This window comes from Antedon bifida, chromosome 3 (genome assembly GCF_963402885.1).
Source record: "Antedon bifida chromosome 3, ecAntBifi1.1, whole genome shotgun sequence".
In the NCBI taxonomy this organism is placed as follows: domain Eukaryota; kingdom Metazoa; phylum Echinodermata; class Crinoidea; order Comatulida; family Antedonidae; genus Antedon; species Antedon bifida.
Genome location: NC_136228.1, coordinates 7,360,807 through 7,388,370, shown reverse-complemented (window position 1 = coordinate 7,388,370; position 27,564 = coordinate 7,360,807). Strand labels below are relative to the sequence as shown.

Sequence of the window (27,564 nt, the reverse complement as noted above, 5' to 3'; positions counted from 1 at the left end):
CAGTCAGCTCAAGCCCTTCCAACCAAATTCATACGAACGGGACTGACTCGGGTGTCAACACGTACTTCTGGATTATATTGAGGCTAGCCTGAAAAGTTTCAGCAAAATCAACTTTGCATCAGTTGTTTGAAGAGCTCTTGATAAACAGAAGCTTGTGATGGGAATGGATGGTGGTGTACCGACTCCTCGAATGAGTAGTTGTATGCGTAGCCCATCGACTCCTCCAAAGTTGTCTGCTACTAACGGTGTTATGGTATGTAATCAACTTCTTCATTATTATTCATTAATATATTTTCTACGTGATTTTAAATGTATATGCCACAATACAATGTATATATTTATATAATATTTGGAACCGTGTTTTGTATAGGCCTAATGCTGGAAAACAGGTCCATTCTTTATTACTATTTTGTTATATTTAATATAAGTATATTATAAGTTTAGCTACAATAAGATTTATTATTATTACAATTATAGATTTAAGTTATATAACAGTACAATATACAATATATACATATATCCTATGTAATTTAAATAATAATTTTGTTGAAACATTTACTATTTTTTCATAATACAGTCAACGTGTTGATAATGTCACAATTTACAATTTAATCCAACAAGTTTATTATGGAAAACTATTAAATTATTAAATTTTTATTTTTAACTGATTCTAGTTTTCCTTTTTAAATGAAAATAATACACTTATATTACACCCTACTAACTACTACTGTACTACCACGCTGTATTTGTTTGTATGCTCAATTCGAGAGAGGCATAACTCTTTTGTGACACACTTCAAATTTTATCCTAACCACAAGAAACCTGTTAAAACATTGGGTAACCCACAAAGATGAGATTAATTACAAGAAAAACCATGGACGTAAAATAATAAATATTATTATTTGCATACCTTAACACAGAGGAAAAAACGTTTGTTTTGAGGAATACAACTTGTCGAATATGCAAATAAAATAAAATTATAATTTGGTATTGAATGCTGTTCAATGCAATAGAATTGCAATCATCAATAGTTAAGTTCTAAACATAAAATGCTTGCCTTTAATTTATATCAAAAAATAACCTAGATTTTAATTCGTCACATTGACAAATTACGTATGATAATAATTTTTTAATTTTCCTAAAACTAATTAAAAAAAACAATTGGTACCGTATACGTCATGGAAAACTAATAATCTAAAATTACTACTGAAAACGAAAACGAAAAAATGAGAAATAATGTGAAAAAAAAATATCCTAAAATTAATTTCTTCTCGTTCGTTCACGAGAAAGTGTCCCGTCAATGGGTGTGAAAGGAGAGATTCTTCTAGGCCTCTATCATTACATCTCGTTTTGTGTATTATGGTAAAAACATGAACATATATATATGAAGAGAGTGGTTAGGCCTAATGATTTAATTTCTCGGTGTTGTGCACAATGTGATGTTCATTTCAACTAATCATAGGTCTATACATTCATCTTCATAAACACGCTGGCCAGACAATAGCGACATACGTGCATATCCTCTGATAAAACGAACACTTAATTATTTAAAACGTTAATAATTGGAATTCTTAAAACATGAAGGTTAATTTTACATCACAACTGTATTATTAAAGAGCAATACCATTTAAAAATTAACGATATTGTTAAGTACCTATAAAAATGGACCTTGCGTACATTTATTGCATTTTCACTCCGTTTAGTATAAGTGTTTTGGATGTGGATAGATTGTTCTATAGCGTTGGTCATTTTAAAATTTAATGAATTAATTTAAAGATAACTTAAAAATAATCATAAGTATGGAAGCCATTTTAAGATATATTATAAGGAACACAACTATGCAAACAAGTCATTCTTAGATTGGGGAGGTAGATGACAGAAGCAGAATTAATACAGTAGTACAATAGTAGCCTAGGCCTACAATAGTATTGATGATTCGTAAGTATACGGTTCCATTATCGATCTTTCGGTTCGACTCCAACCACTCCAGTAGGCTAGATAGATGATGAACTTTCGGAGAATATAGTCTGGAATGTGTCTACCACTCAGCTCTTTTAAGAGTTTCTAGTTTTATAGGCTGTTTAGTGTGATTTTTATTGAGTATGTATCAGGGTTATCCTGAATGGTGATGCGTTGACTGAAGATCTTTCGTTTTATATAATACGTGTAGCCAATGTTTATTTACAAAACGAATGACTGCAATAGACGTGACAAGCTTCAAACGTGGACGTACACTTTTTTTATGTTTAGTTAAGGAGTTCGGCACTCCAGAAGGTTTAACACCGGCAGCCCAAGTGGTTTAAAAAGGAAATTACAAAATTAAATTACTGATCGTGTTTTAATATCATAACAATTCTCAAGGGAATTTGAATTGTATTATTTTAATTTACGAGTAGGCTTACTTAAGTTATGACTATCGTGTAGTGGAGTGTAGCAAACGTTCATAAAATCTGGCAAAATTGGTAATTTTATTAACATTAATTTAATAAATGCGTATTTTTTCAAGTGAGGTTACGAACACAGACGGTTAACGCACACATACTGGTAACAAAGTGTATGCATGATTTAGTCTTTGTATGCGCGCGTAGATATTTGGATGACTGCAAATACAGTACCACCCATTTAAAACCTGAAAGATATTTAAAACGTCAGTAACCCTTCTCTATTCCCCAGCAATATCAAAACATTTGCAATTTTTCTCTGATGAGAAGAGTAAAGAAACGTTACCGCGATACTTGCCAAGATTATTTTTAATCAAAAGCAGATAAAGTCACATATTAAACGGAAATCCTAATCCCCCGTACTCGGTTTCTCTAGGCCCTATCTAAACATGTTGAATTATATGGGGACGGGCAGTCTGATTGCTTTCCCTTTGGCTAAAACGTGTAGATCTCCCTTGCCGATGACGCCTCTTCACACTTTTGAAAGAGTATTTTGATGCCTAAGCCGAGAGAAACAGACAGTTAGGGCTAAATATAAATCGCGGTATCTTTTGTATCCTTGTTACTTTCAATTTAATTTTTTTAACCGGTTATTTCGTCATTATAATTTACTGAAAACGAAACTTGTCAGAGACGAGACGTATCTGATCGAAATTCTTCTGCTATAGCTTCCGCTTTATCGTGTTTTGAATGTAGCACAGTATCTTCTGATATAACGTGTTTATTGAAGATTAGGATAAGGATAAATATACAATAATTATTATTATTATAAAGAATTTTAAAAGACTGTTTTAAGTTCCAAAGGATTCGCCGAACATTTCCGTATAGTCATTCCGATCCTTATATACCATACATTCTGCACCGACCGTACATTATTTCAATATTAGCCTATAGTCCTACTTATAATTATTTTTTACAAAATGTTTTGCCTACAGTACGTGCATATTATATTCTCACATATATTAAATATTAAAGAAATAAATAAATCTCACAATTTCACTAACGGTATAAAGCTACACTATCAAACTAGTTTGACAAAAAAAGTGTCCAAATGGTATAGTGACATGCTCAAATATGGTAGTGATATGACATCATCATACCCATATATAGGCACATCACATTTTTTGCTACATAAAGTTTGATAGTGTAGACAGAGGTTACCTGAATCTGGAGTTAAACCTGTGCTTAATAAATAAAGAGAGAGAAATTCATCAAAATGGTCTTGCAGAAACTAACAATTACCGTGAATGTACTTAAATTGTCAAAATACTAATTATTATGTTTATAGTGGGTGGTAAAATAAGTTTAATATAATGACATCGAATCATATTTCGAAGTTCTTAGCTCTTGAGGTCATAACAGTTATAGTTTCGATGATCTGACCTATCGGGGTGACCTATTAAATTTCCTTTGACTTCATCACCTATCCGGAATTTGGGGGCATGTAGTAAGTTTCCCTGTTATTTTTATTCAGTTTCAATTACGTAAATTGCAAAAAACATACACGCTATTAAGATTGTTGTTTGTAGGTCAGGTGATTTACACACTTCCGTTAAAAAGCTTCCGAATAAGTCCAATCTCCCAAGGCAACACTTTTAACATTATTATTTTGTTACGCATAAATGTATACAAAATAAATACAATTTAGGAACACCAACATGAAAAACAGGCCTACTGCAGTTACTACAAATTGTCATCAAATACAAACAATCGTATGTTTTTTTTTATATTATCAATAAGTTCAATGAACATTTATTTTAAACGGGTCATTTTCTTTCATTACACACAATATTATAACAATAAACAATAATCAACCATTTATATAAGACCATTTTAGGTATCAAAATTAGAAGTTAAACTTGTCTCACAATGACACCCCCCCCCCCCCCCCCAAAAAAAAGAATATATACAAGATTACCAGTGGTATGAGTTTATTAATAAAATACTTTAAAAACATACTAAATATAATTTCATCCCATCATTTACTATCATTAAATCAGTTTTTAAAACGAGCAAACTAGTTGCTAAAAGCGAAAAGCAAGCGTGTGGTGGCTAGCTAGAATTGCAGCGTATCGTTTAGCCACACTTTGTCTTGAAAGCGGCGACACTGTCAACGCACGAGCGCGTCAACTTTAATCCAGCTATCCGGGAAGGCTGAAGGCTAAGCTTTAAAGCTCTATCTACACATCAAACTTTATGTGACAAAAAATGTGATGTGCCCATATATGGACATGATGATGTCATATCACTACCATATTTGGTCATATTACTACCATATTTGGGCACATCATCACACTTTTTTGGTCAAACTAGTTTGATAGACAGATCTTAAGACGTTTGAAATGTTGTCTTTTGCCCTACAGGTTTCCTTCCTTAAACTAGGCGATCAGCGTGGGCCTTCCTCGATTGTATGTTCAATGATTTAGCTGTTAACATTAATTGTTTTGATGAAGGAAAATTATAAATGTCAAAAGCTTCTTTTAAATATTTTGTATGGGGCATTTAACCGTGCAACGAAGTCTCTGACCTAGTATAAAACGTAATTAGCAGTATTTAATTATACGGTACGAAATATTGACTACATAAAATCAGATTCGACAATTTACTTGTTTAGCCCCTAAAATACTACAAGATAGGTTTAAAACGATATTTGTAGCTGTTTCGTATATATAAGCATTATTTACTTTGGTATAAGGCTATAGTATACAGTAGTTCACTATAGTATTAGTAAACCTATATCATGCATTGTTAATTAATAGGCATTGTTCTTTGCCTATTATTCACGTGACAAATAACAACTTGAGTGAAGTCGTCGCAATAAAAGCTCTGTTATATTGACATTCTAATAATGACAATATTTACACAGTTTTTGTTCTAATAGAGTAGCAGCTTAAACTGCTAAAAACAGCAAGATGTTTGTTAAATGAAATCTGAACTAAACTGTTGCTACTGACGTTCACAACCCGTTCAAAAGGCTCTATTATGAGCAGAATGAAGAGGGTGGAAAATGTTCTACATTTTGAGGCCATCAAAAACATCACGAAGACACAATATTTGATCCGCGTGTTAAATTCTTGATGAAAACGGTACGCGCGCGTTCAAGCGGTGATGAAAACGGTACGCGCGCGTTCAAGCGGTGATGAAAATTGTACGACTGTTGTACGCGCGCGTCCAAGCGTTGATGAAATACTAGACTACTTATTGCACGCACGCGTCGATTATCGGTGTGGTAGCATTATTTTTAATATAGACATTTCGATCTTTCTCAAAAGATTACATTTATTATCGAAATCTACAATCTGCAACACGATAACTGTGCAGAATATTTTGTTTAGATTTGCTTTCAAAATGTCTCGCCTTGCTTTTTAAATTTCAATAAAGATAAAAATAAATCAATATACAACAAATGACTAGTGTAATTATGCGCTTGTTTAGATGTTCGTTTTCTAAATAGATCTACGATTTCTCGATCGATCAATTCTGTCAAAACAATTCGTATGGTTGTACGTTCAAATTAATCATTTGAATACATTGTGTATTGTAGAGGAGGCAAAACAGTACCCACTCCCTACCGAGCGGAAAGAATAGACTAAACAGGGCTCAGGTAAAAAGCTCGCCAAGTATAGAGGCCTAAGGCATCGACTAATTCAGGACTGGTTAAGTGAATATTGATATTGTTACGGCATTGTTAGAGACCGTTCGTGCGAATTTATATGTTTGTATGTTTATTCAATATATGCGAGCCGTTTTATATTTGTCCCTGATATCAACAATCTGAGAATAGTATACGGTGCGGATTGCCGTTGCTACTGGGCAAGTGGAAAATGAGAACTCGCCTAACATGCAACCAGACGACTGAAAGTCTGTGGACCCGTGGTTCTAAGGCCCTTGTACTTTTAACAAACTATACAGCTTTAGTTTACTTGTTTTTAATACCGTTTGTGATATTTTGGGGGATTTCGAACTAACTTACTGCAGGCCTAATTTACGCGCCCTTAAATAGATAGCACGCCCATGTATTTAACTAAGTTACGTTCTCTCGTTAAGACGGGTTTGACTAGCAGTTCAATGTAGCGTTGGGCATCCTACGCTAACGTTATTTCTTTAAACGGAAGCCAAAATACTACAGTTTGTACAATTATATTGAGAGGAGATTAAATGTAACGCATTGCCCTTTCAATGCCAAGTACCTAACTCTATGCACAGGCCCAGCATGAGGTCAGAATAATCTCAATATTGTACCAAGAAAACATCAAAAGGTATATTGAATGTGTGATAAAGACAGGAGTTTCCTCTATTCGTACAATCGCCAGCAAGGACATCTCTCTATCGTGTCATCGAATAAGTGTCATTGTATTATTGCGAATAATGTTAAGCTAACGAAAACATCAAACTTTGCCATCTGAACGAACAGTTTAGCACATAGGTTGCGTTTAATTCGACAATTATTTGTCAAATCTGCTCGGGTACCGGTACCGTCCGAAATTAAATCCATTTGATAATCTGTAATATAAATGACAACGTTCACAAGTTTGTTGTTCCAATTTGTCAGGCGAAATAATGGATAGCAGCTATCTATTATTTGCAGCTGATAGTATAAATGTCACAACATTTAACATTAATAATGTTGGCCTTACAAGAAACATTCATTTGTCTGTTGTAATTACATTCAGCATACACTATAAAATAATACGAATTTATCAACCGCGGCTTTCTTCGCCTTCACCACCAACATTCTTAAACCATGGACCTATAAATTAGTTAGGTCCATGCTTAAACTTTAATTTAATTTTTTTTACAAGTACAGTAGGCCTATATATAAGATCACCGACAATATCATATTAGTTTGAAACTTGAAAACTAAAATGAATTATAGTAAAATGTTAACATTAATCTAAATTTTTGTGGTACAAATTAACAATACACCTGGATCTCCAGGAATCATAGAATTTATTCTCCGACTTGTAACTTATATAACACAAGTAAGTATCTGAAAATGAGTCGCTTATGGGGACAGGGGCTTCCAACTGGCCCCTCAGGTGCATCGCAGCTGACGTTTTTGTTGACTCAGCTACGCATGCTCAGTGAATTTCTGTCCGCTAGTACCGAAGAAAATTATCCGGCATAAGGCTGTCAAAATAATACACTTAAAATATAATCTCCACTAGGATAATTTAATAATCCTTAATCTGATCGTAACGAATTTGGTAATGTTTTCTCGCAATTTCTTCGACACATTTCTCAGTTGATATAAAAACCTATTTCGATTATAAAATTAGGTCGAATCAGATGATCAACTAGATAGGCAATGATCCAGACATCCATTGAACTTGTTCATATTAGACCCATTTGTCAGTTACCCTAGAATTTTTCCCATTAATTCCATTGGTATCCATTGCTATTTAAATAATGATTCAATTACATTTTAAACACTGAATTATAATCAGTAGGCCTATATCACGATTTTTCGCCTAAAAAATAACAAAAACATTGGAAAATTAAACTTTTTAAATTCAGTTTGCTATCGCCTCTACTGGATTAGTTTTATGGATTATTGTTACGCTCTTTTTATGGATACCGATATGAATTCCGAAATAAAAAGAACAATTAAATAAGCCAATAAACACTATTTCACAATTATTCAATTATATTTGCATTAGAAAGATTTTTTTTTTTTTTTTGTATTTTGTTGTCCTTTCTTCTGGATGCACCTTCCATTTGGTCGAGTGCCACTGTTGTAAAAGTGTAAACTCCAAATAAATAATTATTATAATAATGTATCTGGAGATTAATTAACTAAGAAAATGTATTTTGATTAATTTTTGTATTTCCATTGCAGACAATGCCATTTTTAAACGTTGAAACCAAACCGAGTAGCGAGTGTGCTGGTTGTCGAGGTCGCATAACGGACAGGTACTATCTTCTAGCGGCGGATAAGCAATGGCATACGGAATGCTTACGGTGTACAGAATGTAAACTGAGGCTTGACAATCAACTAACATGCTTCGCTAGAGATGGTAATATCTATTGTAAAGACGATTATTACAGGTAAACACAAGCTGCTTCTTCTCAAAATCAACAATATTAACGAATTGACCAGAAATATGTCACCTTCTCGGAATTTTGTTATCACGAATTGTTTCTTCAGAAGTCGATATTTTCTATTTGCTTGTCCATCAGTGGTCATCGTTGTGTCCACCTCGATGGACTCATAAAAACGTTAAAAACCGTCCGGGTAAATTAACACAATGCGCGCGTAACTAATCGTTCTTTAGACCACCCAAATAAATCTTTAGGGCCTATTGTTATTACTTTATCCAAAATTTAAATTTGGGATTTTTTCAATCCATGTGTATTGTGACTTTTAACCGCCCCGAATTAAATGTAGGCCACTCTCGATATACAATATTCGGGCATACCTGTGAAAAAAAGGTTTTGGCTATTATAATACTAGTTACTACAGGTCAATTGTTGTCGACAATGTATTCATTTTGACGATGATAGACGCGAAATAAAACTGCACTATTTCTACTTTCCTTTTCGTCAAATATCATTCAATATCGGAGTTATAGTGTGCGAATATGAAATTGAAACTGTCTCACGAAATCTACCACCCTGTTGCCCTCTATGACGTCGTGTTTCTAACATCATCCGAAAATATCTCCACCCAGTTACAAGCACCTAATTGGGCCATCACATTTACCGCAATTTTTCATTTTGTCAGACGATAAATTGCTACTTATCAAATTATACGCGCAAAACCATAATTCACACGACTGATTGTATGGGAACATTATTTTTATACAAACATCTGCGTGGTCAGTAACAGAGATCGAGATGTTATCTAAAATACCAAACTGAAATTGTACAAATAACGAAGCTCTCTAGGCCTTGTATATGCACCGGGATGAGTTGAATATTCACGGTTCACATGCCCCTACTCCCCGCCCCGTTGTTAGGTCGCATCTGGTTAAACGCTGGCAGCTTGTAGGCTTACAGGTGTGCAGATGACGACAGATAGCCGGCCGCCATACAATAACGTTTCAGGTTATGTCTTACCGGATTAAAAAGTAAATTATAAAAATGATTTATGGGCCTATATGGGCAGCATTGTTATAGATGAATCGTCATCTTTCGTCTTTAGAGAAAACCAATAACATTTGCAATGTTAACATCATGTTCACCCAGGCCCACATGAAGAGGGATTCGCGACCGGTCGTCAGGGAACCTTCTTTCTGCACCTGTTTCAGGTTCAACAAGTGTTAATCGTAAATTTGTTCATCAATTTGTCAGTTTCGTTAGTGACCTCCATTTCAAAGTTTTGTTATACACCGTTATGCCTACATCTAACAATTTTATTTTACAAATACAATCGCAATTCAAACGGCTAAAATTCTATTAACACTGGTATTTTTTGTCTACTCTCTCGCTAATAAAATTACGAAAGGCCACATCATTGATAATTCTGTTACATAAACGGTTTTATTTTTTATTTCATATTTACACATGGGGTGCTTACTTCTGCGCAAGATGTTGCGGCGATCGTATGATTACATTTACATTAAATTATATATATTTGTTTCCTCAGGAGGTTTTCATCAAAGCGGTGTAGTCGCTGCAATGTTGGTATACCATCGGGGGAAATGGTTATGAGAGCGAGAAACCTTGTCTATCATTTACCCTGTTTCTCGTGCGCATTATGCAATAGGACATTGACCACCGGTGAACATTTTGGTATGAAAGACTGCTTAGTATATTGTCGTATGCATTATGAAACATTGCTACATGGAGAACAAACCCGGGGTATGATCCCCTATACAAATGACCATCTATCGAACCATTCCCCAAACACAATATCACCTTATTACAACGGAATTGCACCAGTTCATAAAGGACGGCCGAGGAAACGAAAAGGCATTGACACTACTCTAGACTTCCATCAAGGTAAATACATTTCTTTTTTCTTCAAAACTCGACACAAACTCCAAAATATACCTTAGGCTTAGCCTACTCTTGAATTTCATACTCTAAAAATCCTCCGATAACATCAATATTTAGCATATTAAGAAAGGCCTAAGTCACTGGAGTTGGGCCTTTCTTTTATACACCATGCTTTAGTACTTAGAGAGTAGACTTGGGCCCATTATTCACACACATAAATGACGGACTTGGTCCCTTCTCGTATCCAGGTATTCAATTGTTAACGAATTTGATTAGTTTAAAAACGATCTTCCACGCCACATTAAACTTATAAGAGAAATGTGACGGTCATTAGAAAAACCTTGATTTACTTCCGAAAAAAAGTTGTAAGAAACGCCTATTTTTAGCAGCTCATTATCACATTGTCTGAAGGTTGGTTTTGTAGCCTCGGCTCTGAATGAAAACATCCGAACAAACTTGTAATATTTTCTGGAGTTGATAAATGTCTCCACTATCGCTATGTTTGAACTTTTCTTGTTGAGTCAGGAATTTTTCTTTTCCACAAAAAAAAGAGTAAGAGGGGAAAGTAAATTTCTAATTTTATCAACAATTACTGAAAATGCTGTGGGTATCATCAGTGGCTCATTGGAACAAAAATAAATAAGCAAAAAGCTAAATCAAAACAATAAAGTAAAACAAACAAACAGCCAGACAGACAGAATGTGCCAAACCCTTGGAAATACACTATTCTTTCGTCAGGGCTTAATGGGAGTACTTGAAGGAGAGAAATATATATATATAATAATACATTCATGGTTTTTAAGACGCTTTGTCAGGATAAATAAATCCGTTTTAAACTTTTTTTGTTCATCTGATTAATGACATTATAATCTTAATGTAATGTTACTAATTCCATTCAAGTTCAGTGAATAGTCATTCGTTCACACGCTAAACACGGGTCAATCATTGACCTTCATGTAAAAATAACTATTATATACACATTGACTCTTTATCATTATTTTACCCAAAATACATTATTATTCTCGCGTTAGAAAGTAACAACATTGACACGTGTGTGAATCACGGTTAACGTCTCGAATATCCAAAATATCGACTTTTAAAAAGTGGACACTCCAGATGTCTTCTTCAACGGTTCCCAAACACCGGTGGGATATGAAGACTCGGACAATAATAAAATAATAAGGACAGACACCTTATATCATACGGTCATATTAAATTCGTTTTAAGCGAAAGATTTAAACTTTTATAATACTGATATTGATGAATCCTCAACGGCAAAACCGTTAAAGCAAAGTTGCTACAAGTACATGATATGCTCCAGTGAACACTCTTTTTAGCGAATAGTTAAATTTCCTTAGGCATAATTACGATAATCTGGAGATACCAATAGTTGAATTGTACAAAATCGGATAGCGTAATAGCTCAATTGAGACAGATTTGTAGCTTGTGAATAAAATCAACACGATTTTATAGTGATATTGTTGAAAAGCCCGAGGGAGTACATGCTATTAAGATTTATCAAAACTCGAACCGGAAAATTGGGAAAAGGGATATTTTTTTGGTCGATGCCCTACAAAAAAAGAAACTTTATCTGGAGCCATCAGTGTCTAGACATTAATTCCTGATATTGACATGTTTTTTTAGACGAATGGTGTTAAAAATAAATATAACTTTATTCAGAATTATTGAAACTGTATAATTGTAACAATAATTCGGTATATTTTTACGTACATGAATAGACCTACATTTCTTGCTTTCCAATAGGCTTATTACTGTTGTAATCTACATTTTCAGATTCCCTAATATCAATGCAAACAATACATACTTTTAGGTATAAAATCTATATTATTTATTAGACAATGGTGATTAATAATATTATTGTACATGACTACCATTCTACAAGGACATAATACTGTAGCCCCCACTTACTATCATTGACATACTTTTTTGTATACAGGACCTATAACGAAGTACATTCATCAGCCTAGATGTTTAAAAAAAACCGTTGTCAAATTGCTCGTGTCTCTTGTATGTCATACGGTATGGGATCCCACGAGTGTATCGAATACATTGCCTTTTCGCGGGTGGCTTTCTAATCCTACGTTATCAAAGAGATTATATGGGATTTCCTAACGTAGTGGCGTACACTTCAGCCCCTAGCTCTGTCTCTTATAATGCAGATTTACTGTGAACTATCACAATTGTGTCAAGTAGATTGTTCCTTAACTTGTCACTTGTCACTTTTACTTATCACATGGCCTAAAGCGACAAATATAAAATAAATGTTATCAACGCATGCTTGGTCATTCACTTAAGAAACATTGATTTTGCCAGATAAAAAAAAAACTCGGTTAAAGCATGCATAAAGTATAGGAAATCTATGGAATTATTCTGCAAGCCGGCAAATACAAAGTATAGACAGGCGACGAATATATTGTTACAATTCATTTTAGGAATTAAACCTCAAATTAACAGGGCCTATTATGGCAATTTGTTTATCCATTTTGGGTCTTTTAAAACCACAACAATTAGGTTCAATAGTTGTTTAGCTCAATGACTCCAGCTGAAAGTTTTGGTCATGACTTTAGATTGTTTCAGTCGTAAGAAAAACTGTGTTTACATGTATAACATATTGTTGAGATTTTCCAAATATCTTAGGGGCATGTGGCTTAAACTGCCAACGAACCTTCCGTATTTGATAAAGGACGATCACTCGCTCTAATACACCAGGATAAAGAAGAAGCACCCAGGCTGGGGTTTTAGCCGTCTTCTATTGAAAGGCTTCAGGGTATTGCGAGACGCACTGCCGCCCGATACTTCCTCAGCTATTATGCTATTGACAGTTGGCCTAGGCTGGCAAGTTCAGACGCTTTGTCCTCACGTCCAATCGTCGGATATTAAAATAAATACGAAATTATCGTATTAGTATTCTTATAGACTTCAGATTTAAATATAGTACAGAACGCTGTTGGGTGCAATATCAGAAAGCAAATAACTTTCTTGTTTAATAATAGGTGTCTCGTGCGTACTAATTTTACAAATTTCCTCCGGAAGGTTCACTTCTTGATCTACACTATCAAACTAATTTGACAAAAAAAGTGTGATGTGCCTAAATATGGCAGTGATATGCCCAAAATGGTAGTGATATGACATCATCATGTCCATATATGGGCACATCACATATTTGTTGTCACATAAAGTTTGATAGTGTAGACAAAGCTTTAGGCCTATCTTCAAATGAAGATTTTAAAATGCTACCGGAAGATACCATGTAAAATAGTACAGGCTTTGTTGCCTTTGCCTGAGAGTTTATATTCATCAAAAGGAAGAATGTTTTGGGAATAAATGCAAATCATTTTAATGACTGAAAACATATAAAAGCTTAAAGTGCTTTATTGGTAGTGGTGGTTACGCTCCTCATCCTTCATTCAGTTTAAACGAGATTGTTGCGTGACCCTCAACCATTTACATATCTATCGTAAATCGTTAATCTTCCACAACATGACGAGTTTCGCGGCGGCAAAACGTACACGAACTCTGCGGGTCTTTCCTGTCACACTCTCCACTCACCAAGCGTAGGTCAAGTGGTCTGACATGACCTTACAATTTTGAATAATGCACCTCCAATACACCGAGGAATCGACGTCAAACTTTTTAAATAAACAAATTGTTTTACACGCGCAGAGCTTTATTTATCCAAAGCTATAAATTTAAGTGGCGTGAAATTTAGGCTTACTTTCGGTAAATGGGTTATGTGAAATGATTCCTGGTGTCAGTCAGTTTCTCTACATTTTTATTTATGTCTATGGTTCCACCTCGTATGTTGTATTTTAACATTGGGATTCCGTAGAACATCGACCGGCTCTACCTCCGTATTAAAATTAAAAAAGTTTTAGGTACAGCAATTGTGTTTATAATTCAATAAGGTATATATCTGTATTAGCAAAGACCCAACGCGCGTTCCTCCACCAACGAGGAACCACATTTGTGTTCACACGCACATTGCACGATCGCTCACTTTGCCGGCGTTCGGTCACTATATCCCACAATCCATTGCGTGCAGGTAGTAAACTATCATATATAATTTATACGATCAGTGTCTGTTGTCGACGACGACGGAGTTTTGAGGAGGTCACGTAATGTACTTCCTCATGATGACGGAATAGAAATGACGCACTTTACATTGATTTATTCGTAATATCATCATGAAACACGGAACAACCTAAAACACCATGATTGAAGACCCCTGGAAGTGTATATACTATTTTGCTACGGAACATTTGGCATAAAGAATAAACTTTTGTCAAGAATTAATTGCGCACTCTCACTTAACTAAAAGTAGTGCGTTTTAGTTTATATTGCATTTAAAGGTTTTTTATCTTCTTGTATGTGCATCAAGATGCATTCAAACTGTAAGGTTTATCGCGCGACGCATGGTGGAAAGGGTTTAGGAGCAAATGTCACGACGTACGCGATTTGTTGTTTGTACAATGTGCAATGACGTTTCTCGCGCTATTTGCGATAAACTTTATTTAGAAACTTTGGCCTACAGAAAAAAATGTATCTTTAAAACGCCTCTTACCTATAACTTCCAAAAGTTTGCTTAAGTCTATAACTTGTCTTTTATCGTCATCTTATTTATCATAACTATTCATCCGTGTTGAAGTTTCTCACCCGCCGCCCTGCAAATAGTTCACTCGTCATTACTAATACTACATTTATGGCATCATAATTCTTATTTCAAACGATTGCCTCAATATAGACCACACTGTTAGTTTTTCCCAAAGGAGATTGACTTTCGAAAGTGTATTGTGGACCAAATAACATACACTTAGGCTATAATAACCATGCTATGCTAGTTGTCACGTTACTAAACATCATTCTTTATAAATAGTTGTTGTCATATCTCACTCGTTTTCGAATTCAAATATTTTTTTCACAATTTATTATTGCATTTAAAAGCAACAAATTACTTGGATATGAACTTTCACCAATTTTACTACTAAATCAATCGAATTTAGATCTATAAGTATATTGCACATTATTTTTTGTATACAGAACAGTTCAATGAGTTAGAATGACTGTCTACCGTTACTGTGACTTTGGCGCGATTGCGCTCGAAGCTGACAATTACTTATTTCATTTTACGCATCACCGAATAATGTTAGGTCTCAGCATGAAGTATGCTTGTTATGGCATACTGCAGTAATTTACAGTAACAAAACAAAACATTTGTAGGCCTAAATAAATGTCCAGCGCACGATATAAAGTTCAGAATGCTCCTAAATAATTTTAAACAGTTTCATATTAATGCATATTACATTTTCCATCAATTCAGTATAAATTATGTTTATTTATGTATAGACATTTTAGTAAAATGTAACAGTAATACTATGAAGTGAAAGGCAGAGGTGAAGCTTTCACGTGGGGGCTCTGTTTACTGAGAAAATAATCGGCTGATTCGCAGCTGAAAGATGAAACATTAGACTATTATGTAGTTGACATTAGCAGATGCTGTAATTTAAGTTTCGTCTCCTTAGGAAAAACGGCCGAGTTAAGTTCTTCAATAACCTGCAACAAAATATAACAGTCAGAAAGAAAGACAACAATCTAGGTCAGTCTGACAGTATGAGACTGCTCATCTTCAAACTAAATAAGCCTACTGATGGTACGGTATAGTAAGTAGTTTATAGGCCTGCTGTACTGAAAAGTAATTCTGTATTAGTAGATATAAGTGACCACTTTCCATAACGGACATAAAGTTCGTCAGCGGGCTATTTTTCTCCATAGCTGGAGCATTATTACACATCATATTCCAATGTATTTTTTTAAATTTATATTTAAGCCAACTCGCCGTCTAGCAGACTAGACGCAGCCCCTAATTTGAGATACAAACAAAAACTGTGTATATGATGACGTTGTCAGTGTGCACAGTGGTATGACATCTCGTACCTTCACGTTCCAATTCGACATCAAAGAACATTCCAACAGCGGAAATCATTTCGAAAAATGAGTCAAAAGTAGCTTGTTATTGTTAACTATTGTTTAGAAATGCAATATATACAACTAGTAAAACTGCCAAGTTTTAATGCATAAAAGCATTTTATTTTTTTTTTCAATGGAGCCCACGATTTGCTGTTTGTTTATTTCTGTCCAGTTTGTAAAATAACACTTAAAACATTATGATTTGTGAACTTGTAGGCCAAGTAGAAACGAAGATCGATTTGTTAATGCCGTTGTTATATGTCAAATTTACAGCCATAACTTGTCGGGAGACTTTTATTGATCTGACAGAAACCGAATGACCGAAATTTGACACAAGAGGATGATATCGTAGATCCATGTAAAAAGTGAACATTGTGGTTTTTTTTTCCTCGGGGAGGGTCTGTTTTCGATTTTTTTTCTCCGGGGTGCTGTTTCAAGCAGGCCTGACAAAGACCGTATAACTCGCGCACGGAATACAGCCGAAACGGGTGAATGAAATGTTTTTAATACAATTAAATGGTACAAAACGAAATGTTTTTAATTTGCGCGTTTACTGGCCTTCAAAGAACTATAACCGGTTTTTAGTCAATATGGAGTCAAGTTTAGCCATCTTTCAACGGAGTGTTTCTAATTTAAACACAACGCTCCGCATAATAAACGATGACGTAATGTTTGTTGATTCTCTTTACGCATTTATCTTCAACACGTTTTTCCACGATGGCCTCGCGTATGGATAGCCGATTTAATATTTGATAAGCGAAGGATTATTTGAACTCTCGCTTGTCATTGGTCAACACGCTTGCGTTGCGCTTACGTCCTTACGTTGCGTCCTAGTGGGAACAAAGCTTAAGACACGCATACAATAGAAAATCTTGCGTACCATGTATACCGTACGCACTCTCAGAACCAAACCACCTGTCATGATTCATGATAGATCTGAACCGAACCTCGGACGTTTTCAACGTGTTTAAACCGACACATTAAGCACATCTTTCAGTTATAGCAAACCTTTCGGTTTTGACCTTATCACATACCGTTAAGTACTCTAGAGAAAAAAACTAGGCCTAGTTATCAAGACAAAAAAACAAGGTTGATTTTGACGAATAAATTGATAGAAATATGGTAACCTTTTTATATAAAGTTGGTAAAAGGTGAACCCATACGGTAAACGCGAATGGTCATTTCTTGAACTTCGAAAGCTCAAACGTTCAAACACATAAATCACTCGGGGATTTTAAATACCGTAACCTAAAGTGCTACAAGATATGCAACGCGCAATGTGTCAAAATATCTGAATAATTGTTTCAGTAGAATTATACTAATACGCGGTTTGCTTAGTACATCAGTATTTCTGACATAAATTGCGTACCATAGTTCACAGAAATCGGGAAAATGAGTGGATGATGGTTTTAGTTACTAGAGTATTGTTTATGTGAAGCTAAATCAACACGAGTTATCGTCGTCAAGCCTTGATTCTTGCTGTCTGTCAGCGCGCTAATCAAGGTATATCTGTCACCTAAAGTGTGGCTATCCTTGTCAACTTGATTGCTACAACATGGCCTAACGTGATGACGGATGTCACCCGTTACATACCTGGAATTAAGGTCCTCTATTTTACCGGTACCACGGGAGAATCCACAAGTATTGTATGTGTATAAACTATAATAATTATATACATTCCAATGAATTATATAAATTCAAATGCAAATTAGTGGGGAAAATGACAATGCTGTGGGTATAATTGGCTAAATATAGCCTACATATACAAATATTAACTTAAAAGCTAAATCAAAATGATAAAGTAAAACAGCCATAAGAGCTTTTAGAAAACACTATTCCCTCATCAGGGCTAATTGATTGTGAATTCACTTTTCGGCCCGAGAAGCCTCACACACTATGTAAAGTATAACTACGGAGAAGTACTACATATTATTTAGGTCTAGTTACTACCAGGGAAGATTAAGAATCACTCGCTCTTCTCTGGTAGGCCTAAAATTCACATTTCAAGGCATAGAATAAATTATATTTGGGTTGACTATCAAATGGCGGTGGGCTAAAAATTAAGCATTATTTCAAATACATTTTCCCTGTGGCACACTTTTGTAAATTAGAGAGGGCCTACCGTCTAGAGATGTTATCACCTAACAACATTCAGAACACCTTCCCACGTTACGTGCCTTCGTATGATACGACAATTTAACCTATTTTTGACACCTTGTTAAGATATGATCAATGTATCACATTTTGTATATTTCATCAACAATGTGCTAATTAACTTTGAATCGGACCGATCTAGGTATATGAACCTATTTGTATGTGTGGACACAGCACGCGTAATTTCCACGACAACGAGCGCGTGCCGATGCAAATCTGTCACGTTGCCACTTTGACTTCCAACTGTTAACCCAATTTTGTTTTTAATTGCTACAGGTTGCTGTTTCGTATAGGAAATGTCCTCGCCCTGCACCCTTTAATTTTATCAGAGTAAATTAATTCTTTAGGCCCAGTCAGAGGTCTTGGTTTAGTGAGATGTTGTTCGTTTGTACTAGGTTGTAATGTTTCGTCAGGTGTGTGATTCGTTAAGGTGGGTGTGTGAAGGTCAGGCCTAACCCTCATGGCATTATTTAGTCTAAATTTAATTTCAATTAAAATTTAAGTTGCAAGAAAATTTAAATATTGAATTCTATGTAGAAAACGCACTAAAATCGTGGAGCTTTAGTGACCAATCACAAGCGACAGTTCGAATTGTCCATTGCTTGTGATTGGTCAATTGCCTGCGCTGCGCATATTTGGTTTTTAGTTTTCGGCGAAAGTAAATTGCTCTCAGGAAGGAAAAACAAAAACGTGTGCGTACATAGTTTTCTTCTAATAAACAAAGACAAACAGACTTTTTTACACACTGTGTATAAATATCTTTCACCCATTTTGTGGTGATATGAAGATATGTGAAATCTACTAAACGAAAGTACCGTAATGTAAATGTATTTGATCGTGCCGAAAACTCTAATTCTGAATCCGTTACAGTACGGTGATATGAGTGAGTATATTATAAACATAATATGAATCACTTGATTAAACTTCAAAACGGTTGCCGCTCGGTTGCTGAATCTTTCCACAAACCCCAACTCACTTGGCAGTCATTTGGAACGAAAACAAAAATCTATTATCTGAATTTATTTTGACGACATTTGTATTCGTGTAAAACTAATTTCAATTTGTTATATAACATAATTGAAAGAGTATAACACGTTCGGATATGGCGCCATGTTGAGTATTTGAATAACGTAGGACTGCACTTGGCGCTGTGATGATGTCTACACCAACCCAAATTCGAAACAGGGCTACACGATTTCCGGTTCGAATCTTTACAATTGTTGTTATTTATTTGTATTTCCATCCGATTCCAGTCAACTGATTCCCTTTATTAAACTTTTAGAACTGAATGTAGCAATATCAGCAATATAAATATATCAAAAGTTCACTTTGTAAATCCAAAGTTGCCGGCGTGCCATAACTTTCAATCTGCCCAAATATGGAAACGTTCAACGCTATGTGAATGGTTGTATCAAATCACGTGGGATCTTTACAAGATCAAGGTCAGGACTTACGAGACTGATTGACGCTCGAGCGAATTGATTTTGTTTCTGAAGTGGTCCATGTTGTAACAAACTGAAGTTTATTTATTCAATACTATGAAAATCCATCAGCGCACAAACTCAATCATGTTAAGCGGATCGACAGGAAGACAGTTTGATCTATTTGACTTTCTGCATTCCTGAAATCTAACTAGTAGTTCGAACAAAATGATGCTCAAATGATAAATTTACAACCAAAATACTTCGGGTATATCAACACTTGACTCTAACAACAAACACATAGCATCAAACACGGCAATAATTTCTAGAAATACATTCAAAAGCTTGAAAGCACAACTGATTATGTTTCGGTAAAACCTCCTAAAATATTAAAGAATTCGATACAAAGTTGGTCCTATTGACAATGGTATAGTTTGAACTACAGTAGGCCTATAAACAATTAAACTGATATTTATGATTTATAAAATGTAAATCTATAAAAAAAAATGATTTTCTACAAAAAGGAAGGTCAAGCAAACAGCTACTTTCAGATTGAATTAGTGACTTGTCTATCTTCTGCAATCAATGAAGCAAAAATGATAGTGATAGGTATTGCTATTATACTATTGAGGTATATTTTACATAGGGTATTTATGTAACCTTGTGCGCCTATAGAGTTGTAATGAAACACAGGCAAATGTTGTGCTTTTGCATATAAAGTCAAAATAGTCGTTGATTCGTTGCCAGTTAATCCTTGCTGTCCCAATTGTCATTCATTTCTTATATTTCAGGTCTAGCCTTGTGAAAGGGTAAATATTAGACACCTACCGGGGAAATAAATAAAAACATTCCGAATTGAATATCACAACTTAGTTGAGTTTAGACAAATAGCTATCAATACAAACCAGAAAACATGGACTACCGGCCGCCAGAGGCTCACTACCTTACAAAAGTAAAATGAGTTTTAACGAAACCAACTTTGTCAGTCGGGCTATTAGTCCAGTAGTCTGCTCATATCCGCGCACTAGTATTCTCAACGCGCATGTTGACGAGTTCATTTCTAAATGCGATCAAGAAAAAAACATACATAAATAAAATGGAAATCAAATGAACTTTCTAACTAATATTTGCTTAGGTTATTTGGAATACCGACTTAAGCAAAAGCATAGACTCAAAAGCAACGATTTTTTAAAAAACTAAGCACGTTTGATAAATCTGACCCTTGACCACTAGCCTTCATTTTATCTTTTTTTTAACTGAAGCAAAATTCTTAGAATGATGTTTACAGTAAATAATGTTCATTTGTTTATTATATTCTTTGCCATAGTTCATAAATCTTTGTTGCCAGGAGAAACAAAATGTTATGAGGCATGCTTTAAATTTCTTTCCCACAATGATGAATCGTGTTTTCAGATGAGATCCGACCGAGTGCCTTTGCCATCCGAGCCGCCACTCACCGTGCATGACAGCTTGAGTTTCCAACAAACTTTCAGGCCTAGCCGCTAGCCCCAGAATCCCTCCCTCTCCGTCATATCAATTGGCACTGCGACTGTTGCCATTATCTGTGTATTTTCGATTGTTTGCGTGAGTTGACCTCAAAGATGCTCTACGGTGCGATTTCTTCCTTGAGGGGCCATGTTTTATCTGTCTGTCACGGTATTGTATTTTACTGGGAAACTTGAGAAAAAGAATTTATATATACGGCACATCTACTAAACGGCTCGGGGACTGACCCAACAACAAGATGCATAAAAAAGACCGGCGAAAATTATGATCACGTAAACCTTCGATTTTATAGAGTAGCTAAACGTGACTTAACTGCAGCTATAAACCTCTAAATCACACCTAAAGGAACCATTTCTAAATTTACTTTATTACCTAATCACCCAAAAACACTGTCCACAATTAATTCACCTACTCCTTTCCCTGTCATATGGTGTTTTTATTTGCAAAGTGATGGCATATTTCCTGTCTTTAACAACACGGGTCAAAATGTAAACTTAATATCGTTCTTTTTTATCTCTTTAAATTAAATGTGGTTTTTAAACAATCCTACTATACTGCACACTAGATATCATAGCTGATGGAAGATCTTTATTCTCTTTGGGATACGTTAATTGTTATTGTTTCTATTGATTTATATCCGTTTGTAAACAATTTTCTGGGCCATTTGAGCAAGAGACACACGTTCTAAAGTCTAGGCCCTTTGGAGGAACCCGTCGTTTCTATGCCAACTCCCAGTTGGACCGACAGTCAAATGTTACATGTTTTACAAATTAGAAATGAAGTTAACTACGCTACAGTGGTTATGTTACCGTGTCTATATACACGTTGTGATTGAACTATGCGTGACTCTAATGATTGTCTTTTGAATGTGCTTTCGCCTCACTCGATATCATGGTAAAGCCATGTTTTACGGCAGTATATATAGGCCAGCTACCGCTAACGCAGTGGATTGCAACGCCAAGATACATTTTCAATATCATAAATAAATAAGTTTAAATAGAACTATTTATCTAGAATTTGAAGTCGATGTTGGTGGCGGCAAGACTTTTGTTTTGTTGTACGTCGTCTGTCCTCTAGCTATTAATTATAAATAGTATAAGCATATTAAGTAAATTAATTTGAAACGTCTGCAACTTTTCCGTAAATTAGTGATCCCTGTAGAGTTTTGAGACAAAAACTATAACTTTGTTAGTATAACGTAGCCAGTTCAACGAATTACCGTCCGTGATTGGCTGAAAGTTGTTATGGCTATTTGAAGTGAGTTGACGATACACCGCGTAAAATAATGCCTTATTATCAACGGTATGAGATTTTTAAACGTAAAAAATCAAATTTCTATAAACTATTCACAAAATCTCCTTTGAATCTCGATTCGAATTTTCTGTTATTGTTTTTTCGTTGTCATAATTCTGTCGTCTGTTTTACATCATTTTTGACAACCGACATACCAATGGTTGCTCTTCTTTATCTATGCAATTGATCGTTTGAGAAGTGCCTACCGGGCTTAGCAATAAGTTTTCATATTTCCCACGTGTGAATTGAATTTCATCTAGGCCTAGTAGAAGCACGTACGAGAAGCACACAGAGCTGCCTCGGAGTCATGTAGGTTTCTCAATTTCCTCCCTAGGCCTGGATGCTCAAGCGACTCTCCATGCTTTCAGTGGTTCCGCAGCAGGCATACAGAGCCAATAAATTCTGCGGTACTTAGGAAAGCGAGTCAGCGATTACTGTTATAATTTGTAATTAATAGCAATGGAGATCAGTATGGGAGGGCGATGTATGACTGGCAGGTTACTAAATCAAGACTGCGATATGCGCCAGGCCTAGAACTGGCTGTCGCCCTAACCCGGCTGTAACAGACATGAGAGGACTACGCAAGTTAAAGGCCAGTTTGACTATATCAACAACAAAATTCGTTGAGACGTTTTTAACTCAAACTCAATTACATCGCATAGTTTGAGATGCGCTAATATCGCCGTTGTATTGAATAATCGCTTAGGGTTGATATCATTTGACTGTTTATAATCGAACGAACAAGAAAGAAAATACTAGTTACATTTTTTAAATACGGTAAACAGACCTACTAAAAATGTATAATTGTTATTATAGGCCATTAAACCATTGTCATAATATAAACCAAAAGATCAAAATACAGGAATCATACTCCGCTCTACAATGTCTATTATAATTAAATAATGCACACAGTAATATAGTGTGTACTGAAGACTCTAGTCCCAAATGGGGGACATCATCAATTGAAGCATGCTCCGTGTTATTATAAAAAGTCCCAATGTGCCCTTTACACTAATAGGATACAAGTGTAGCTTCTTGTAGTTGCCGTTCACAGGTACCTCACCTAACTGGTTAAACAACAGTGAATGTTGTTATTGTAAGTTAAAACACCGTTTTATGTAGAAAATTAAATTTTAAAAAGTTGAGAAAGTAATTTCACGGAGTGACGGTAGTTAAGACGAGATTTTGAACATTTCCGTAAATGAGTGATTCTTCTTTGCGACAAAACTTTAACCTCTAACTTTGTTAGAACTTTTAGTCAAGCGCAGACAAAGACAAAAACAATCGCAATTAGGCCTAGGTGTTGGGAGTTACAACATGAAAAAACTGAACCAAAAAAAATACTCGTCCACAAAGCAGGTAAACAAGACTAAAACTCAAAGATCGAAGCCCGTCAATTGTTCTTTATATAACACAGAATTCCTGGTAAATCATGAACAAGCATGTTAGAATATAAAAGTGCATAAACAGGAGTAATAAGTTTGTTCCAATCTCCTTTTATTACCCATAAATTCTTGCTTCAACGACCACCACCTTTAAAATACATGGGATGACATTTTGCACAAATAGTTCTGCTGAAACATGAATCTTTTTACAGAGTAGGCGGCCTACAGACCGTTTCCCAAGGCGCTCATGATCCACGAGGACGTGACTATTTAACATGGGCATACTGAACATTGTTTAGGCCTAGCAAAATCGTAACTGTTTATTTATCACCATTATATTGACGACGATCAGTCGGTTACAAAAGTACAAATTGTTTCGTTTTTTAATGGTGTGATAAAACCCAGATAACCTATTCTGTCACGACATAAAGTCACTAGGCTAGAGTATTATGACTTCTTGTTTTACTCACAAAAAATGTACACCAGTAATAAAATTCAATCAATGTCATTTGTTTGTATACATATTAATATATCTTATTGATTTCGTTTAGGTTTGTATAGATATATGGACATTTTGCTACTTTCAACATTTTTTTAGTTGAAATACAAATATACATACTGCTCTGGCATTCGTAATTTGATAATAATATTTACGTTTTCTAAGTTTAGTAATACAGCAATAATCACGAAAATGGAATTTACTTCAGAATTCAAAGCTTATGATCAAATTGTTTATTTTATTCTAATAAAGGACGTCAAACTATGCAAGAGCAGCGAACTGTTCCGAGAACTTTAAATAAAGTAACATGCAGTTAAACAACAAGTCTCACAAAACATATCCTCTAGATCTTAGTACAGCTCAGCAATATCAAAATAAACACTATCGACAATTTTAAAAATATTTATGATGAAAAAATAATGTCAGTGAATAAGAGAAGAAATGCCAGAAAACTCAAAAACTTCAGAAGGGCTGCCCAGCAGGCTAGAAACAGAACCTAGTTAAATATTTCGAATCGGAAACCGAGCAGACTATATCTCTTAGTCTTTTTACAATATTGGGTTCATCATTTGCGAATTACTCATCAAGCAAAAGAGATTATAAAATGTTCTAATAGTTTCAATATCTTCTATTATCTTACAGGCTTTGATTTGGAAAACGGAATGGATAGAGACGGTTATGGCCAGCAGTCACGAACGAAGCGCATGCGCACATCATTCAAACACCATCAACTCCGAACAATGAAATCATACTTCTCATTGAACCATAACCCGGATGCAAAAGATTTAAAACAACTTGCGCAGAAGACTGGGTTAACGAAAAGAGTTTTACAGGTACGCAACTTACGTTTAGTACAGAAAAAATGACTCATCTGCATTCTATGAAGAGAAGAATGAATTGTCTTAAAGGAAACAACAAACAATAGTGCAGCCTAAACAATAATTCTACAACTTATCTAACAAAATACACTTTTTATTTTCAGGTGTGGTTTCAAAATGCACGAGCTAAATATAGACGCACAATGTTGAAAAAAGACGATGGAAAAGGCGGGAATGATTCCAGCAATGCAGCAGACGATAACGAAAAGAACGGCACAACAGATACAGAGGAGGCCGACTCACCAGACCACATTGATAATGGTTCACATCTTGATGACGATGAGGAACAGATGGGATTGGAACACGACGATGACGACGATAATGATAGTCACGGCAGTACGTCATACATCGACATGGATGGCCCACCTTCGTCTGGGGCTAGCGACCGCACCTCTAGTATTCCACCGCTTACTGAATTACAAAGTACATTAGATGACCATATTTCTACGGGTTTCACGAATCTATTCAACTAAACTTTCTTTAAAACAGATTTTATCGACAAAAACTTTTACATATCGTCTCTGAGGCTGCAGTTGGGAACGATTTTGACGGTTATAGAACTTCTAATGAAGGATCTTAACAAAAGGTAACAATCACAATATAAAGAAGACCAAAACAATCAAGCAACAAAACTGGGTTCAGTGTAAACCCACTTGTAACTGTAAAACTTTTTATTTATTGTGAGATACTCTCAGTAATACCGCTGGGTGGTTTACTATTTCTTTTTATAAAATTTATATATATAGACATTGTGATACTTATCATTTTGAACAAAATACATGGACATCATGTTCGTGTTTTTTTTAAAATTGTAGTATTTACTAATCAAATAAATAAAAACATAAATGTATTTATTCGTCAATCGTGTAAATTATGTAAAAGGTTGAATACTGTTTCCTTATTTATTTATCAAAACGTCACAACATGTCTGTTTTAATTACACCTGACTTACAACAGTATTTACCAAAGAAAATGCACAGGGAAATTGACAGTATTTTACCAATGGTACCAAAGATTGTTAAACAGTTTCTTTAAAAGTGTACGATAACCCCCATAAAACGTCTGTATGTCAAGTCTAAATAGTTCGTAAAACCATAGAGGACGCTATTTCACATTTATATATAAATCTATTTTGAGAGTCAACAATTCTTTTCAAAACTATATACACGTGGTGTAGGCCTACCGCAAACTTTATATCAACAATATATATTGTTTCTTGTGTAAATCAAAATATGAAAAATTGGATGAAATTATTTTTAGTTTTTAACCAACAACAGTTTCGTACTCACAAACCTGTTGTATTCTTCCAACTAGGACTTCAGCGTAAGTAAACAAAATAAATGATATCATTTGTTTTAGGCCTAGAGTGCTCCTAAAAACATAATTTAAATAGGGCTTCAAATGCTATAGAAAAACAATATTATATAAAAGTGGGAAAGGGAGAAGCCTGGAGCAAGGAAGGTGAACCAATCGGAACATACCTCCATGAATCCGAAAGTGGATTGTTAAAAGACTATTGTACAAAATGTCGACATTACAACTTAGATAGATATTAAGTTGACTGCAGTTTATTTATTTGTAATTACAATTCATTAAAAACATTTTTTCTATCAACGTAAATCTATAAAATATTTGTAAAAGGCGTCGATATAAGCATTTAGATTATAATTGTAAAATATTAAGCAATAAATATATTAGATTTAGATGACTATGTATACTTGTAAATTGTTTATGTAATATTTAACTCTGTTTTACTTTTCTCTACATTTTCTGTGTTGACCAACAAAAAATGGTCGTTGTGTGACAATGGAATAAACTAAAAACTACTAAGATGAATTCGTGTTTGTTTTACTACTGTACCGTCCGATTACTGATACAAGATACAATTGTCTTGTACTTGCAACATGCAACATGCAACACTTCGACTGCTGTGTTTCCATGCGGTTGTGGTAATAATGAAATAATGACGTCGATGGTAGCTATTGGGGATTAATGGACGGTACCAGAGACATGTTTGTACTGTACTGGGATGCGATATTTCTTTTCGTGCATTTAAAGATG

General features: G+C 34.9%; 1 protein-coding gene across 1 annotated transcript; it reads left to right on the top strand.

Annotated features, from left to right (window-relative positions):
- Positions 1-26,636, top strand: LOC144838831 (LIM/homeobox protein Lhx9-like). The gene is made up of 5 exons (XM_078694333.1): positions 1-253; positions 8,281-8,489; positions 10,030-10,385; positions 25,268-25,458; positions 25,608-26,636. Exons 1-5 carry the CDS (start codon positions 158-160, stop codon positions 25,974-25,976), a joined length of 1,221 nt encoding a protein of 406 aa, XP_078550459.1. The 5' UTR covers positions 1-157; the 3' UTR covers positions 25,977-26,636.
- The last annotated feature ends 928 nt before the right edge of the window (positions 26,637-27,564 follow it).

Coding starts and splice junctions, on each gene's coding strand:
- LOC144838831 (XM_078694333.1), top strand. CDS start 158: ATGGGAATGGATGGTGGTGTACCGACTCCTCGAATGAGTAGTTGTATG. Junction 8,490..10,029: donor TGTAAAGACGATTATTACAG/GTAAACACAAGC, acceptor TTGTTTCCTCAG/GAGGTTTTCATCAAAGCGGT. Junction 25,459..25,607: donor TAACGAAAAGAGTTTTACAG/GTACGCAACTTA, acceptor TTTTATTTTCAG/GTGTGGTTTCAAAATGCACG.